The sequence below is a fragment of the Oncorhynchus mykiss genome, chromosome 12 (assembly GCF_057628025.1).
Source record: "Oncorhynchus mykiss isolate SJ-2025 chromosome 12, ASM5762802v1, whole genome shotgun sequence".
NCBI classification, from domain to species: Eukaryota; Metazoa; Chordata; class Actinopteri; order Salmoniformes; family Salmonidae; genus Oncorhynchus; species Oncorhynchus mykiss.
The window spans coordinates 11,302,191-11,319,855 of record NC_143033.1 but is presented as its reverse complement, the minus strand read 5'-3'; the positions used below and the strand labels follow the sequence as shown (position 1 = coordinate 11,319,855).

Below are 17,665 nucleotides of genomic sequence, written 5' to 3'. Positions count from 1 at the left end.
ACCACGTGACTGTCTGCCGTTCCTTCACCATTTGTTTGGCGCAGTATGTTTTAGGGATTACCAGCCGGTGGGCTTCTGACTGCCCAAATGTTTGTCCGTCTCTACATGTATAATTGGTTTGCAAATTACAGTCGGCACTGTGTTCAGAGATGCTAAGTACTCTTGACCGTCAAATGCTACCGGTGTGTCCTGTCCTCGTCTCTCCCCTCTGCTCCTCATCCCCTTCTTCAGCTAGACCAATTATCACCTAACCCTTGGGAGTCCAGGCCTGTCGGGCCACCTCCACACTATTCCCTAAATAGTGCACTACTTTTGACCAGAGGCCTAGTACTGCACTATATAGGGAATAGGGTGCCATTTGCAATGCAGAAAGCACCTCAGCTCCCAGACACCCCATCAATCTTTATTAGACAGACAGACAGACAGACAGACCTGCTGGTGATGCGTCTGGTCTGGACCTCTCTCACGTCTCACACAACATCAACATCTATAACCTATTGTCCTCTCTCCTCCCTTCTCCTCCTCTATTCTCTTCTGTCACACTACCTAGAAAACAGGTGACGGAAAATGAAATAACATATATTTTTAAAATGAAATGACATACAGTGGGGCAAAAAATTATTTAGTCAGCCACCAATTGTGCAAGTCCTCCCACTTAAAAAGATCAGGCCTGTAATTTTTACCATAGGTACACTTCAACTATGACAGACAAAATGAGAAGAAAAACATCCAGAAAATCACATTGTAGGATTTGTTATTAATATATTTGCAAATTATGGTGGAAAATAAGTATTTGGTCAATAACAAAAGTTTATCTGAATACTTTGTTATATACCCTTTGTTGGCAATGACAGAGGTCAAACGTTTTCTGTAAGTCTTCACAAGGTTTTCACACACTGTTGCTGGTATTTTGGCCCATTCCTCCATGCAGATCTCCTCTAGAGCAGTGATGTTTTGGGGCTGTTGCTGGGCATCACGGACTTTCAACTCCCTCCAAAGATTTTCTATGGGGTTGAGATCTGGAGACTGGCTAGGTCAATCCAGGACCTTGAAATGCTTCTTACGAAGCCACTCCTTCGTTCCCCGGGCGGTGTGTTTGGGATCATTGTCATGCTGAAAGACCCACGTTTCATCTTCAATGCCCTTGCTGATGGAAGGAGGTTTTCACTCAATCTCACGATACATCGTCCCATTCTTTCTTTCCTTTACACGGATCAGTCGTCCTGGTCCCTTTGCAGAAAAACAGCCCCAAAGCATGATGTTTCCACCCCATGCTTCACAGTAGGTATGGTGTTCTTTGGATGCAACTCAGCATTCTTTGTTCTCCAAACACGACGAGTTGAGTTTTTACCAAAAAGTTATATTTTGGTTTCATCTGACCATATGACATTCTCCCAATCTTCTTCTGGATCATCCAAATGCTCTCTAGCAAACTTCAGACGGGCCTGGACATGTACTGGCTTAAGCAGGGGGACACGTCTGGCACTGCAGGATTTGAGTCCCTGGCGGCGTAGTGTGTTACTGATGGTAGGCTCTGTTGCTTTGGTCCCAGCTCTCTGCAGGTCATTCACTAGATCCCTCTGTGTGGTTCCGGGATTTTTGCTCACCGTTCTTGTGATCATTTTGACCCCACGGGGTGAGATCTTGCGTGGAGCCCCAGATCGAGGGAGATTATCAGTGGTCTTGTATGTCTTCCATTTCCTAATAATTGCTCCCACAGTTGATTTCTTCAAACCAAGCTGCTTACCTATTGCAGATTCAGTCTTCCCAGCCTGGTGCAAGTTTACAATTTTGTTTCTGGTGTCCTTTGACAGCTCTTTCGTCATAGTGGAGTTTGGAGTGTGACTGTTTGATGTTGTGGACAGGTGTCTTTTATACTGATAACAAGTTCAAACAGGTGCCATTAATACAGGTAACGAGTGGAGGACAGAAGAGCCTCTTAAAGAAGAAGTTACAGGTCTGTGAGAGCCAGAAATCTTGCTTGTTTGTAGGTGACCAAATACTTATTTTCCACCGTAATTTGCAAATAAATTCATTAAAAATCCTACAATGTGATTTTCTGGATGTTTTCCCCTCATTTTGTCTGTCATAGTTGAAGTGTACCTATGATGAAAATTACAGGCCTCTCATCTTTTTAAGTGGGAGAACCTGCACAATTGGTGGCTAACTAAATACTTTTTTGCCCCACTGTATATTTATAAAATGAAATGACATGTTTATAAAATGATATGAAATTACATATATTTATAACATAACATGAGTAGTAGCAGGAGATCCAGGGTTTTACTGTGTTGAATAAAGCATTACTCAGCCATCTTCACAGGTGTCCCAGTGCACATAGCTGTTTATACACACACACACACACACTCACAAGGCAGCAGGCTCCCTCCCACCTCATGATTGAAGGGTCACTCCACGGCAAATCAGGGCAGACAGAGTAGGGGGTACATAGCTAGCTACATAGCTAGCTGGTCAGCTCGCCACTTGGCTTATTTCATTAGAATCTATAAGCTGTTTTGGACTTCTTGACTCCAGACTAGAGTTGTTCTCGGGTGGATCTTGGGTTCTTGATCAGACTCAAAAAGTGGCTTTTAAAGGCACAGTCCTTAAATTCTTAATTTCAGCCAAACATCAGATCCACCATCTGGTTTTCTGTAGAGCTGAGAAAGGCATTGAGACATCAAATGTTATTTGTCACCTGCGCTGAATACAACAGGTGTAGAGACCTTAGTGTGAAATGCTGAATACAACAGGTGTAGAGACCTTACCGTGAAATGCTGAATACAACAGGTGTAGAGACCTTACCGTGAAATGCTGAATACAACAGGTGTAGAGACCTTAGCGTGAAATGCTGAATGCAACAGGTGTAGAGACCTTAGCGTGAAATGCTTACTCATGATGTGGAGAAGTAGGCTATACTATGGTAGATTAATCAGCAACCGCATGTCACCAACACCTGTTTCTTATAGACGCTGTCAGTAGAACCGGTCGCAGTGAGAAGCACAACCAATATCAAAAGGAGACATTATTATTCTGTTATCCCCAGCGAGTAGCTGTTTTAAAGAAACCTTTTCATCCTCTGTGTTTCGCTTCATATTGTCTGATTTGTAGTCATGGGAAATCACTAAACAGGGCTATCTCTCTCTGTCTCTCTACACACACATACATACACACATCTATACATACACCTTAGCCAAATAAATTTAAACTCAGTTTTTCACAATTCCTGACATTTAATCCTAGTAAAAATTCCCTGTCTTTGGTCAGTTAGGATCACCACTTTATTTTAAGAATGTGAAATGTCAGAATAATAGTATTTGGTAGCATTGCCTCTAAATTAAATTGGTATCCTTCCATAAGCTTCCCACAATGAGTTGAGTGAATTTTGGCCCATTCCTCCTGACAGGGCTGGTGTAACTGAGTCAGGTTTGTAGGCCTCCTTGCTCGCACATGCTTTTTCAGTTCTGCCCACAAATGTTCTATAGGATTGAGGTCAGGGCTTTGTGATGGCCACTCCAATACCTTGACTTTGTTGTCCTTAAGCTATTTTACCACAACTTTGGAAGTATGCTTGGGGTCATTGTCCATTTGCAACCAAGCTTTAACTGATGTCTTGAGATGTTGCTTCAATATATCCACATAATTGTCCCTCCTCATGATGCCATCTGTTTTGTGAAGTGCACCAGTCCCTCCTGCAGCAAAGCACCCCCACAACATGATGCTGCCACACCCGTGCTTCACGGTTGGGATGGTGTTTTTCGGCTTGCAAGCTTGGTGGAGGCTTGCAAGCCGAAAAACACCATCCCAACCGTGAAGCACGGGTGTGGCAGCATGGGGACAAAGATTGTACATTTGGGAGAAATGTCCTCTGGTCTGATGAAACAAAAATAGAACTGTTTGACCATCGTTATGTTTGGAGGAGAAAGGTGGTTTCTCCTCCAAACATAACGATGGTCAAACAGTTCTATTTTTGTTTCATCAGACCAGAGGACATTTCTCCCAAATGTACAATCTTTGTCCCCATGTCCAGCTGCAAACCGTAGTCTGGCTTTATTATGACGGTTTTGGAGCAGTGGCTTCTTCCTTGCTGAGTGGCCTTTCAGGTTATATCGATATAGGACTCGTTTTACTGTGGATAAAGATACTTTTGTACCTGTTTTCTCCAGCATCTTCACAAGGTCCTTTGCTGTTGTTCTGGGATTGATTTGCACTTTTCACACCAAAGTACGTTCATCTCTAGGAGACAGAACGCGTCTCCTTCCTTAGCGGTATAAAAGCTGCGTGGTCCCATGGTGTTTATACTTGTGTACTATTGTTTGTACAGATGAGCGTGGTACCTTCACCGACATTTCTCTCAATGATGAACCAGGCTTGTGGAAGTCTCAATATTTCTTTTGATTTTGCATAATGCCAAGCAAAGAGGCACAGGTACACCTCCAATTGACTCAAATGATGTCAATTAGCCTATCAGAAGCTTCTAAAGCCATGACATAATTTTCTGGAATTTTCCAAGCTGTTTAAAGGCACAGTCAACTTAGTGTATGTAAACTTCTGACCCACTGGAATTTTGGTACAGTGAATCATAAGTGAAATAATCTGTCTGTAAACAATTGTTGGAAAATTTACAAATGCGACCTGGCCAAGATAAAACTGCGACCTGGCGGCAAAAACAACCACAACAGTGTGTCACATGGGATAAACAAACGTACAGTCAATATTACAATAGGAAAATCTGTATACAGTGCGTGCAAATGTAGTAAGATACAGTGTGGTTAGGCAGTACGGGTTGGCTGTCTACATGATGAGTAGACGAGCAGTGGAGAGGTAGGGAGAGGGGAAATGGCAAGTAGACGAGCAGTGGGAAGGGATGGTGGGAAAAGGAGACTTAGTTTCGAAGGGGAAGTGGCAGTAGACGAGCATCAGGCCGGCAGCCCCGTGCGGATGCAGATACCCTGCCACTTTTTCTCTCTGTCTCGTTCTATCTCTCCCTCCCTTTCTCTGTGGAGTCCCAAAGTAGAGATGTCCCCTCTCTCTCTTGATGTGAGGAAATTGGTTTGGATTGTTTTGGAGCTGTGAGTGAAAAGGGGCGTGTGAATTCACATGTAGCACCATGTCCTTTTGTCTGGTGTTCCTTGATCATTCATATGTTTTGTATCCAGGCCAATGGTGCATGTTTACATTGTTTAGATGAGGTTAGATGTTAGAACATAACAAGATGTTGACCTTGACCTTCAGCAAACGGGGTACCTTGAAACTCTGACGTGGACAAAGACATTGTTGGTTGTGCAAAGTGAGAGTGAACAACAGCATGATGTAAAGAGGGGAGGGCTGTAATAGAGCCACTGGACTCTGTTCCCTCCCCTTCTCTCTGGGCTCAGTTCCCTCCCTCGTCCCCTTCTCTCTGGGCTCTGTTCCCTTCCTCGTCCCCTTCTCTCTGGGCTCTGTTCCCTCCCTCGTCCCCTTCTCTCTGGACTCTGTTCCCTCCCTCCTCCCCTTCTCTCTGGGCTCTGTTCCCTCCCTCCTCCCCTTCTCTCTGGGCTCTGTTCCCTCCCTCCTCCCCTTCTCTCTGGGCTCTGTTCCCTCCCTCGTCCCCTTCTCTCTGGGCTCTGTTCCCTCCCTCCTCCCCTTCTCTCTGGGCTCTGTTCCCTCCCTCCTCCCCTTCTCTCTCTCCCCTCTCTCCTCTCCCTCCCTCAATCTCTCCCCCTCTCTATCGTTCTCTCTCTCCCTCCTTCTTTCTTGATGTCTCCCTCCCACTCCCTCACACTCTCTCTATATATCTATCTATCTCTCTATATATATATATCTATCTCCCCCTCCCTCAGGTAGGCAGGCAGGTATAATATGTTCCTGTTTTGCATAGCAGAGTGCTGTTGTGCTGTCTGGTCCGTGGCCATAGACTCCAGACAGTCTATATGGAGTTAGATAACATCTCAACCACGCAGACTTCACAATGGCTATCCCTCAACATGACACAACCGCCCTGCCGCTCGCCTGCCTGCCCCTGTGTTGCCTGTTTCCTAGTCCGTGTCCAGCCCCCTACGGACTTAGTGGTGCCCCCAGCTTCCTCCCTGGCTCCAGCCACTACTAGGCTGCCCTGTACACACACACACACACACACACACACACACACACACACCGTCATTTTGTATTTAAGGCCCAATGGAAACCATTGATTCTAGTCATTCAGAAAACACACTTTCTCTTTAACCTGAGGAACCCTGTGTATAGGGGTTGTTCACCTTATCAGGGTTATTAGATTACATAGACCCACCCTAAATTCCCTTCTCTTCTCGCTTATGTGTCTTTTTAGGACAAGAATGACATTTTTTTTAAATATGTATTTCACATACATTTTCCTATAAGTGTGTAAAATTTCCTCTGCTATCTCTCTCTCTCTCTCTCTGTGTCTAGGCCCAGGACCTCTATGTTAATAGTTTATCTCTTCTCTAGGCCCAGGACCTCTATGTTAATAGTTTATCTCTTCTCTAGGCCCAGGACCTCTATGTTAATAGTTTATCTCTTCTCTAGGCCCAGGACCTCTATGTTAATAGTTTATCTCTTCTCTAGGCCCAGGACCTCTATGTTAATAGTTTATCTCTTCTCTAGGCCCAGGACCTCTATGTTAATAGTTTATCTCTTCTCTAGGCCCAGGACCTCTATGTTAATAGTTTCTCTCTTCTCCAGGCCCAGGACCTGAATGTGATCGAGGAGGTGATTAGGATGATGCTGGAGATCATCAACTCGTGTCTGTCGAACTCTCTACACCACAACCCTAACCTGGTCTACGCCCTGCTCTACAAGAGAGAGCTCTTCGAACAGTTCAGAACACACCCTTCCTTCCAGGACATCATGCAGAACCTCGACACGGTGAGAAAGAGAGAGACACAGCACGAATGCCAGCACGCAAACACACACACTCAAACATTAATTCCTAAATCCTCATTGAAAACAATGGCCAATTTTGGATTGAAACTCCTCCACTGCTGTGCTGAATTTTAGCACGCCTCTAATCTTTCCAGTATAATCGTTTTGTGAAAAAGCTTTGTAGCATTTCAAAGATTTGGGATTTACAATAAATTATATATTTTCATGATGGAGAGAATTTCGCGCCTCAATTTCTGATGCAAAGATACTCAGAGGGTCGATTACTATTCTAGTGTCAGATGAGAAGAAGCGTAGTACAACTCTGAAAAGATTTGGCATGGGTCCCCAGATCCTCACAAAGTTCTACAGCTGCACCATCGAGAGCATCCTGACCGGTTGTACCACCGCCTGGTATGGCAACTGCTCGGCATCCGCCGTAAAGCACTACAGAGGGTAGTGCGTACGGCCCAGTACACCACTGGGTCCAAGCTTCCTGCCATCCATGACCTCTATACCAGGCGGTGTCAGAGGGAGCGCCAAGTCTAGGTCCAAAAGGCTCCTTAATAGCTTCTGGCAGCCTGTTAGAGATGTCTCCCTGGGACTCTGGCAGCCTGTTAGAGATGTCTCTCTGGGACTCTGGCAGCCTGTTAGAGATGTCTCTCTGGGACTCTGGCAGCCTGTTAGAGATGTCTCTCTGGGACTCTGGCAGCCTGTTAGAGATGTCTCTCTGGGACTCTGGCAGCCTGTTAGAGATGTCTCTCTGGGACTCTGGCAGCCTGTTAGAGATGTCTCTCTGGGACTCTGGCAGCCTGTTAGAGATGTCTCTCTGGGACTCTGGCAGCCTGTTAGAGATGTCTCTCTGGGACTCTGGCAGCCTGTTAGAGATGTCTCTCTGGGACTCTGGCAGCCTGTTAGAGATGTCTCTCTGGGACTCTGGCAGCCTGTTAGAGATGTCTCTCTGGGACTCTGGCAGCCTGTTAGAGATGTCTCTCTGGGACTCTGGCAGGAGCAATTAGGGTTTAGTGTCTTGCTCAAGGGCACATCGACAGATTTTTCACCTTGTCGGCTCGGGGAATCTAACTAGCAACCTTTCGTTATTGGCCCAACACTCTAACTGCTAGGCAACCTGCAGTCCTGATCTTCTACTCCATGTTGCTATGATACATTTTTGTTGCTATGATACGTTTATCAGCTGTTAAATGTGAGAAACACACAAGACAGAGAGATGGTCTGTCCGGAAAACGTTAGTATCACTCAATCATTGCTTCCTCTGCCCTTGTTTCCTTAGTTGTTATTAAACAAGGACAGAGGATGTGATAACCCCCCCCCCCATCATTTGAATAGATGCTCTGCATCAGTGAATACTCAGACACAACAGTTAGTCCAGGTACACAGAAAATTCAACATCTGCACTCAAAATCCCCCAAAAATGTGATTATTGATTTTTGAAAAGAGAAAAAAAGTAATATTTTGTTAGTTATACACTAAAGACATGACTCTACCTCTGTACTGTAGAATTAGTGAATTTAGTCAATTTTTACACTAAAGACATGACTCTACATCTGTACTGTAGAATTAGTGAATTTAGTCCATTTTTACACTAAATACATGACTCTACCTCTGTACTGTAGAATTAGTGAATTTAGTCAATTTTTACACTAAAGACATGACTCTACCTCTGTACTGTAGAATTAGTGAATTTAGTCCATTTTTACACTAAAGACATGACTCTACTACCTCTGTACTGTAGAATTAGTGAATTTAGTCAATTTATACAATAAAGACATGACTCTACCTCTGTACTGTAGAATTAGTGAATTTAGTCCATTTATACACTAAAGACATGACTCTACCTCTGTACTGTAGAATTAGTGAATTTAGTCCATTTTTACACTAAAGACATGACTCTACCTCTGTACTGTAGAATTAGTGAATTTAGTCCATTTTTACACTAAAGACATGACTCTACCTCTGTACTGTAGAATTAGTGAATTTAGTCCATTTTTACACTAAAGACATGACTCTACCTCTGTACTGTAGAATTAGTGAATTTAGTCAATTTTTACACTAAAGACATGACTCTACATCTGTACTGTAGAATTAGTGAATTTAGTCCATTTTTACACTAAATACATGACTCTACCTCTGTACTGTAGAATTAGTGAATTTAGTCCATTTTTACACTAAAGACATGACTCTACCTCTGTACTGTAGAATTAGTGAATTTAGTCCATTTTTACACTAAAGACATGACTCTACTACCTCTGTACTGTAGAATTAGTGAATTTAGTCAATTTATACAATAAAGACATGACTCTACCTCTGTACTGTAGAATTAGTGAATTTAGTCCATTTATACACTAAAGACATGACTCTACCTCTGTACTGTAGAATTAGTGAATTTAGTCCATTTTTACACTAAAGACATGACTCTACCTCTGTACTGTAGAATTAGTGAATTTAGTCCATTTTTACACTAAAGACATGACTCTACCTCTGTACTGTAGAATTAGTGAATTTAGTCCATTTTTACACTAAAGACATGACTCTACCTCTGTACTGTAGAATTAGTGAATTTAGTCCATTTATACACTAAAGACATGACTCTACCTCTGTACTGTAGAATTAGTGAATTTAGTCCATTTTTACACTAAAGACATGACTCTACCTCTGTACTGTAGAATTAGTGAATTTAGTCCATTTATACACTAAAGACATGACTCTACCTCTGTACTGTAGAATTAGTGAATTTAGTCCATTTTTACACTAAAGACATGACTCTACCTCTGTACTGTAGAATTAGTGAATTTAGTCAATTTATACACTAAAGACATGACTCTACCTCTGTACTGTAGAATTAGTGAATTTAGTCAATTTTTACACTAAAGACATGACATTTACCTCACAGGTCCCTCAAGCAAACCCACCACATACATATATATACAGACACACACCCCTTTCTGACTTGTTCTTCTGTTGCCGCTGTGTCCCACAGGTGATAGGTTTCTTCAGCCAGCGTCTGGAAGCAGCAGGGACTGACCTGTCAGTAGAAAGGGTTCAGGAAGTTATCATGAAGGGAGCACAGGCCCTTCCCAACGACCGCCTCAAGGTAAGTAATAAACACACATACACCCACCCTGCCCAAAAACACAGAGACAGCAGTGGTAATTAACAATCGGGATTTGGGGGGTTGGGAGCTTGGGGTGGGGGATGGGAGGTGGGGGTGGGGGCTGGAGGTGGGGCCTGGGAGCTGGAGGTGGGGCCTGGGAGCTGGGGGTGGGGGGTGGGGGCTGGGAACTGGGGGTGGGGGCTGGAGGTGGGGGTGGGGCCTGGGGTGGGGGCTGGAGGTGGGGCGTGGGGGCTGGAGGTGGGGCCTGGGGGCTGGGGGTGGGGCCTAGGGGTGGGGGCTGGAGGTGGGGCCTGGGAGCTGGGGATGGGAGCTGGGGGCTGGGGATGGGAGGTGGGGGCTAAAGGTGGGGGCTGGGCTGAAACTGGGTATATGGGGAGTTGGAGTTGAGGATGATTTAAGATGAAGTCCAGCTCCAGTCTTCATCAGCATTAATGTCATGCTCCACCGCCATCCTTCCTGCCTGGTGAATATGCTGCTGCAGATAATGACATTTCAAGGAGACGTGACAGCTCCGTCAGTTTGTCTTCATTTTACATCTCAAATGGCACCCTGTTCCAAATATGGTGCACTACTTTTGAACAGGGCCTATCATCGTGCACTATATAGGGAATAGGGTGCCATTTGAAACGCTGGATCCGGGAGAGGAATCAATTTGCCAGCAAGCACTTCGTTACCTTGCACTCCGTGCTGGGACGCCGCCTACCCACAATTCCCCAACCCCACATGAATCAAGGAGGAAATATGTATCTGGGGACGTCGCTATGCGTTGCCATGTAGTCCATTTTCAGTGGCGCCCAGCCAGGCGATTTTAATGTTTCATCATGTGTTCTATGTTCTGTTGTGGGGCATTGCAACAGGAAGGCATGTGGTTCTATGTGTTCTATGTTCTGTTGTGGGGCATTGCAACAGGAAGGCATGTGGTTCTATGTGTTCTATGTTCTGTTGTGGGGCATTGCAACAGGAAGGCATGTGGTTCTATGTGTTCTATGTTCTGTTGTGGGGCATTGCAACAGGAAGGCATGTGTTTTATGTGTTCTATGTTCTGTTGTGGGGCATTGGAACAGGAAGGCATGTGGTTCTATGTGTTCTATGTTCTGTTGTGGGGCATTGCAACAGGAAGGCATGTGGTTCTATGTGTTCTATGTTCTGTTGTGGGGCATTGCAACAGGAAGGCATGTGTTTTATGTGTTCTATGTTCTGTTGTGGGGCATTGCAACAGGAAGGCATGTGTTCTATGTGTTCTATGTTCTGTTGTGGGGCATTGGAACAGGAAGGCATGTGGTTCTATGTGTTCTATGTTCTGTTGTGGGGCATTGCAACAGGAAGGCATGTGGTTCTATGTGTTCTATGTTCTGTTGTGGGGCATTGCAACAGGAAGGCATGTGGTTCTATGTGTTCTATGTTCTGTTGTGGGGCATTGCAACAGGAAGGCATGTGGTTCTATGTGTTCTATGTTCTGTCATGGGGCATTGCAACAGGAAGGCATGTGGTTCTATGTGTTCTATGTTCTGTTGTGGGGCATTGCAACAGGAAGGCATGTGGTTCTATGTGTTCTATGTTCTGTTGTGGGGCATTGCAACAGGAAGGCATGTGGTTCTATGTGTTCTATGTTCTGTTGTGGGGCATTGCAACAGGAAGGCATGTGGTTCTATGTGTTCTATGTTCTGTTGTGGGGCATTGCAACAGGAAGGCATGTGTTTTATGTGTTCTATGTTCTGTTGTGGGGCATTGCAACAGGAAGGCATGTGGTTCTATGTGTTCTATGTTCTGTTGTGGGGCATTGCAACAGGAAGGCATGTGTTTTATGTGTTCTATGTTCTGTTGTGGGGCATTGCAACAGGAAGGCATGTGGTTCTATTTGTTCTATGTTCTGTTGTGGGGCATTGGAACAGGAAGGCATGTGGTTCTATGTGTTCTGTGTTCTGTTGTGGGGCATTGCAACAGGAAGGCATGTGGTTCTATGTGTTCTATGTTCTGTTGTGGGGCATTGCAACAGGAAGGCATGTGGTTCTATGTGTTCTATGTTCTGTTGTGGGGCATTGCAACAGGAAGGCATGTGGTTCTATGTGTTCTATGTTCTGTTGTGAGGCATTGGAACAGGAAGGCATGTGGTTCTATGTGTTCTATGTTCTGTTGTGGGGCATTGCAACAGGAAGGCATGTGTTTTATGTGTTCTATGTTCTGTTGTGGGGCATTGCAACAGGAAGGCATGTGGTTCTATGTGTTCTATGTTCTGTTGTGGGGCATTGCAACAGGAAGGCATGTGTTTTATGTGTTCTATGTTCTGTTGTGGGGCATTGCAACAGGAAGGCATGTGGTTCTATGTGTTCTATGTTCTGTTGTGGGGCATTGCAACAGGAAGGCATGTGGTTCTATGTGTTCTATGTTCTGTTGTGGGGCATTGCAACAGGAAGGCATGTGGTTCTATGTGTTCTATGTTCTGTTGTGGGGCATTGCAACAGGAAGGCATGTGTTCTATGTGTTCTATGTTCTGTTGTGGGGCATTGCAACAGGAAGGCATGTGTTCTATGTGTTCTATGTTCTGTTGTGGGACATTGCAACAGGAAGGCATGTGTCTCTACTACTACTGTTACCAGATAGCTATTAAGTACCCTATTCCCTGTAAAGTGTACCATTTTTGACAGAACACTGTTAAAAAGTAGTGCACTATAAAGGAAATATGGTGTCATTTGGGACGCAAGGATGTGTAGCATCTCTCCAGCCGTATCTCCTGCTACACATCTCAACACTGTGGCTTTTCTGATAATGGAGGTGTAGCATCTCTCCAGCCGTATCTCCTGCTACACATCTCAACACTGTGGCTTTTCTGATAATGGAGGTGTAGCATCTCTCCAGCCGTATCTCCTGCTACACATCTCAACACTGTGGCTTTTCTGATAATGGAGGTGTAGCATCTCTCCAGCCGTATCTCCTGCTACACATCTCAACATTGTGGCTTTTCTGATAATGGAGGTGTAGCATCTCTCCAGCCGTATCTCCTGCTACACATCTCAACACTGTGGCTTTTCTGATAATGGAGGTGTAGCATCTCTCCAGCCGTATCTCCTGCTACACATCTCAACACTGTGGCTTTTCTGATAATGGAGGTGTAGCATCTCTCCAGCCGTATCTCCTGCTACACATCTCAACACTGTGGCTTTCCTGATAATGGACTGAATAATTCCCTCCCTCTGAATGACTAATCTCTAGGGCTGTTCCTTCATCTTGGCATGTATCTGTCAGAATTGGGTTTCAAAAAGCATTTGTTTTCTTTCAAGCTCTCATCTAGCGATCACACGCACTCAGTTCTGACTGACAGTTCACTGTAGCTTTGTGTCTCTTCAGTTGTGATCTCCTGCTGGCCTTGACTGATGCATCTTGCCACAATATGATCGCTGCAGCAGTGTGAGAATCTAGGTCGCTCATTCTATCGCTCAACTCTGCCTCAGTCTCTTCTGCCTCAGAGATAATCATCACTTCTCTGCCTGCGTGCCTAGAGAATAGGGGGGCATTTGGGACACAGGCTTAGCTTCCTAATGAAAATCCATAGGCTAAGATGAATGCTGTGTGGAATCATCAATACATCTATAATTGTCCTCTCAAAGCACTTAAACAGACAAGTGCCTAGCAGTTTGTTAAAGTGAGGATGACATGGTAGAGTACTAAAATGGACAAGAGTTGGAGAGACATTAACCATGTTTCCACTGGCTGTCTATCTGGCCATTTGTCACTGGAGTTAGGGTTGAGCTGAATGTAGAGTTTATATGACTAGTCACGCAGTAACTGCTTCTAATGCACCCAGATCAACTCAACTAGGACATAGATCAGTGAGGGCAAAAGAGTTCTAAGTTGTGTTGGATAAAAGCATCTGTTAAATTCCATATATTCTTCTTCTTTTGGAAGAGCCTTGAAGAGCTGAATGAACTAGTGAACTAGACATAGACAAAGAAGAGCATGATAGATGTATAGAAACATTGACTTACAATGAGCCAGCCAGACATGCATTTGTCCCTGGCCGTCTGTCTATATCTGTGTGAAATGGGTAACAGAAGGTGAGAATGCCCCAGGGACAGCTAACTGATGTTCTCCCCCATAAGGGTGCATGCTCAAGCCCCCATCCTGTGTGGCTACGCACGCCTCCAACTCAATCATCAAGTTTTCAGACGACACAACAGTAGTAGGCCTGATTACCAACAATGACTAGACAGCCTACAGAGAGGAGGTGAGGGCCCTGGGAGTGTGGTGCCTGGAAAATAACCCCTCACTCAATGTCAGCAAAACAAAGGAGCTGATCGTGGACTTCAGGAAACAGCAGAGGGAGCACGCCCCTATCCACATCGACGGGACAGCAGTAGAGAAGTTGGGATGTTCCTCGGCGTAAACATCACTGGCGATCTGAAATGTTCCACCCACACAGACAGTGTGGTGAAGAAGGCGCAACAGCGCTGAAGAAATTTGACTTGGCCCCTAAAACCCTCACAAACTTTTACAGATGCACAATTGAGAGGATCCTGTCGGGCTGTATCACCGCCTGGTACGACAACTGCACCGCCTGCAACCGCAGGGCTCTCCAGAGAGTGCTGCGGTCTGCACAATGCATCACCGGGGGCACACTGCCTGCACTCCAGGACACCTACAGCTCCCGATGTCACAGGAAGGCCAAAAAGATCAAGGACATCAACCACCTGAGCCACTGCCTGTTCACCTGCAATAACATCTGCTAAATATGTGTACTTGACCAGCACAATTTGATTTGATTTGACACCACAGTTTTCTGGCAGCGTCAGACTGGCCCGATTATGTCTCTCAGTCCCCCGTCCCTCGTCACCAGCCCTCAGTCCCCAGGCAGAGACAAAGGACCCATCCAGAGATAGGGCCAGCCTCTCTTTCCCTCTCTCTTTGTCTGTGTCGCTCTCTATTCAATTAAATTCAAGGGGCTTTATTGGCATGGGAAACATGTGTTAACGTTGCCAAAGCAAGTGAAGCAGATAATAAACAAAAGTCAAATAAACAAAAATGAACAGTAAACATTACACTCACAGAAGTTCCCAAAGAATAAAGACATTTCAAATGTCATTATGTGTATATATATATATATATATATACACACACACAAAAGGGAAAATAAATATTATAAATATATATGTATTTACAATGGTGTTTGTTCTTCGCTGGTTGACCTTTTCTTGTGGCAACAGGTCACAAATCTTGCTGCTGTGATATTTGACCCAGTAGATATGGGAGTTTATAAAAATTGGGTTTGTTTTCTAAATCTTTGTGGATCTGTGTAATCTTTGGGAAATATGTGTCTCAAATACATTTGGCAGGAGGTTAGGAAGTGCAGCTCAGTTTCCACCTCATTTTGTGGACAGTGAGCACATAGCCTGTCTTCTCTTGAGAGTGCCATGTCTGCCTATGGTGGCCTTTCTCAATAGCAAGGCTATGCTCACTGAGTCTGTACATAGTCAAAGCCTTCCTTAAGTTTGGGTCTGTCACAGTGGTCAGGTATTCTACCACTGTGTTCTCTCTGTTTAGGGCCAAATAGCATTCCAGTTTGCTCAGTTTTATTGTTAATGTTTTATCTTTTCCTCTGTATGTGTCTCTCTGTTTCCCTCTGTCTGTGCCTGCTGGTCAGCCTCTCTCTCTGCCTTTGTCTGTATGTGTCTCTCTGTTTCCCTCTGTCTGTGCCTGCTGGTCAGCCTCCCTCTCTGTCTCTCCCACTGTCTTCCAGGTTCTCTCCCTCTCTCCTTCATAGTCCACTGTGAGCCCAGCCACCTACTCCTATAGCTATCAGGCTCAACCACTTTCAATGACAGACAGAGGGTCCCAAATGGCACCTTATTCACACATAGTGGGAACCCTGTTCCCTAAATAGGTATTCCCTACATAGTGCACTATCTACGGAACAGGGTGCCATTTGGGATGGAGACGGACAGTGTGGAATGTAGTGCTGCTTTGTTCTGTAGTGCTGCGATACAGACAGTCTGGCTCCTTTTTGGAGGAGAGGGGGAGGATGGAGGAGAGGAGACAGGAAAGGAGGGGAGGATAGAATAAGAGGGGAGGCTCGATGAGGGGAGGATAGAGGAGAGGAGGGCGGATAGAAGAGAAGAATAGGAGAGGAGGATGGGAGGGGAGGATAAATGAGGCGGGATAGAAGATGAGAGGGGAGGATAGGAGGGGTGGATAGAAGAGAGGGGAGGATAGAAGAGAAGGGAGGAGAGGAGGGGTGGATAGAAGTGGAGAATAGAAGGGGAGGATAAATGAGGCGGGGATAGAAGAGGGGAGGATAGAAGCAGAGGGGAGGGCAGGATAGAAGCGGAGGGGAGGGCAGGATAGAAGCAGAGGGGAGGGCAGGATAGAAGCGGAGGGGAGGGCAGGATAGAAGCAGAGGGGAGGGCAGGATAGAAGCAGAGGGGAGGGCAGGATAGAAGCGGAGGGGAGGGCAGGATAGAAGCGGAGGGGAGGGCAGGATAGAAGCGGAGGGGAGGGCAGGATAGAAGCGGAGGGGAGGGCAGGATAGAAGCGGAGGGGAGGGCAGAAGCAGAGGGGAGGGCAGGATAGAAGCAGAGGGGAGGGCAGGATAGAAGCGGAGGGGAGGGCAGGATAGAAGCAGAGGGGAGGGCAGGATAGAAGCGGAGGGGAGGGCAGGATAGAAGCAGAGGGGAGGGCAGGATAGAAGCGGAGGGGAGGGCAGGATAGAAGCGGAGGGGAGGGCAGGATAGAAGCGGAGGGGAGGGCAGAAGCAGAGGGGAGGGCAGAAGCAGAGGGGAGGGCAGGATAGAAGCAGAGGGGAGGGCAGGATAGAAGCAGAGGGGAGGGCAGGATAGAAGCAGAGGGGAGGGCAGGATAGAAGCAGAGGGGAGGGCAGGATAGAAGCGGAGGGGAGGGCAGGATAGAAGCGGAGGGGAGGGCAGGATAGAAGCGGAGGGGAGGGCAGGATAGAAGCGGAGGGGAGGGCAGGATAGAAGCGGAGGGGAGGGCAGGATAGAAGCGGAGGGGAGGGCAGGATAGAAGCGGAGGGGAGGGCAGGATAGAAGCGAAGCGGAGGGGAGGGCAGGATAGAAGCGAAGCAGAGGGGAGGGCAGGATAGAAGCGAAGCAGAGGGGAGGGCAGGATAGAAGCAGAGGGGAGGGCAGGATAGAAGCAGAGGGGAGGGCAGGGCAGGATAGAATCGGAGGGGATGATGGAAGCGGAGGGGAGGGCAGAAGCAGAGGGGAGGGCAGGGCAGGATAGAATCGGAGGGGATGATGGAAGCGGAGGGGAGGGCAGGATAGAAGCGGAGGGGAGGGCAGGATAGAAGCGGAGGGCAGGATAGAAGCGGAGGGCAGGATAGAAGCGGAGGGGAGGGCAGGATAGAAGCGGAGGGGAGGGCAGGATAGAAGCGGAGGGGAGGGCAGGATAGAAGCGGAGGGGAGGGCAGGATAGAAGCGGAGGGGAGGGCAGGATAGAAGCGAAGCGGAGGGGAGGGCAGGATAGAAGCGAAGCGGAGGGGAGGGCAGGATAGAAGCGAAGCAGAGGGGAGGGCAGGATAGAAGCGAAGCAGAGGGGAGGGCAGGATAGAAGCAGAGGGGAGGGCAGGATAGAAGCAGAGGGGAGGGCAGGGCAGGATAGAATCGGAGGGGATGATGGAAGCGGAGGGGAGGGCAGAAGCAGAGGGGAGGGCAGGGCAGG

At 46.4% G+C, this 17,665-nt stretch overlaps 1 protein-coding gene across 6 annotated transcripts in view; it reads left to right on the top strand.

The window, feature by feature from the left end:
* Positions 1 to 17,665, top strand: part of dym (dymeclin) — a 201,612-nt gene that overhangs the window by 175,317 nt on the left and 8,630 nt on the right. For all 6 annotated transcript variants that reach the window (XM_090191693.1, XM_090191692.1, XM_090191696.1 and 3 more), the window contains exons 15-16: positions 6,685 to 6,867; positions 9,860 to 9,973. In XM_090191693.1, the coding sequence (XP_090047819.1) occupies positions 6,685 to 6,867; positions 9,860 to 9,973 (297 nt within the window). The remainder of the gene's footprint in view (positions 1 to 6,684; positions 6,868 to 9,859; positions 9,974 to 17,665) is intronic.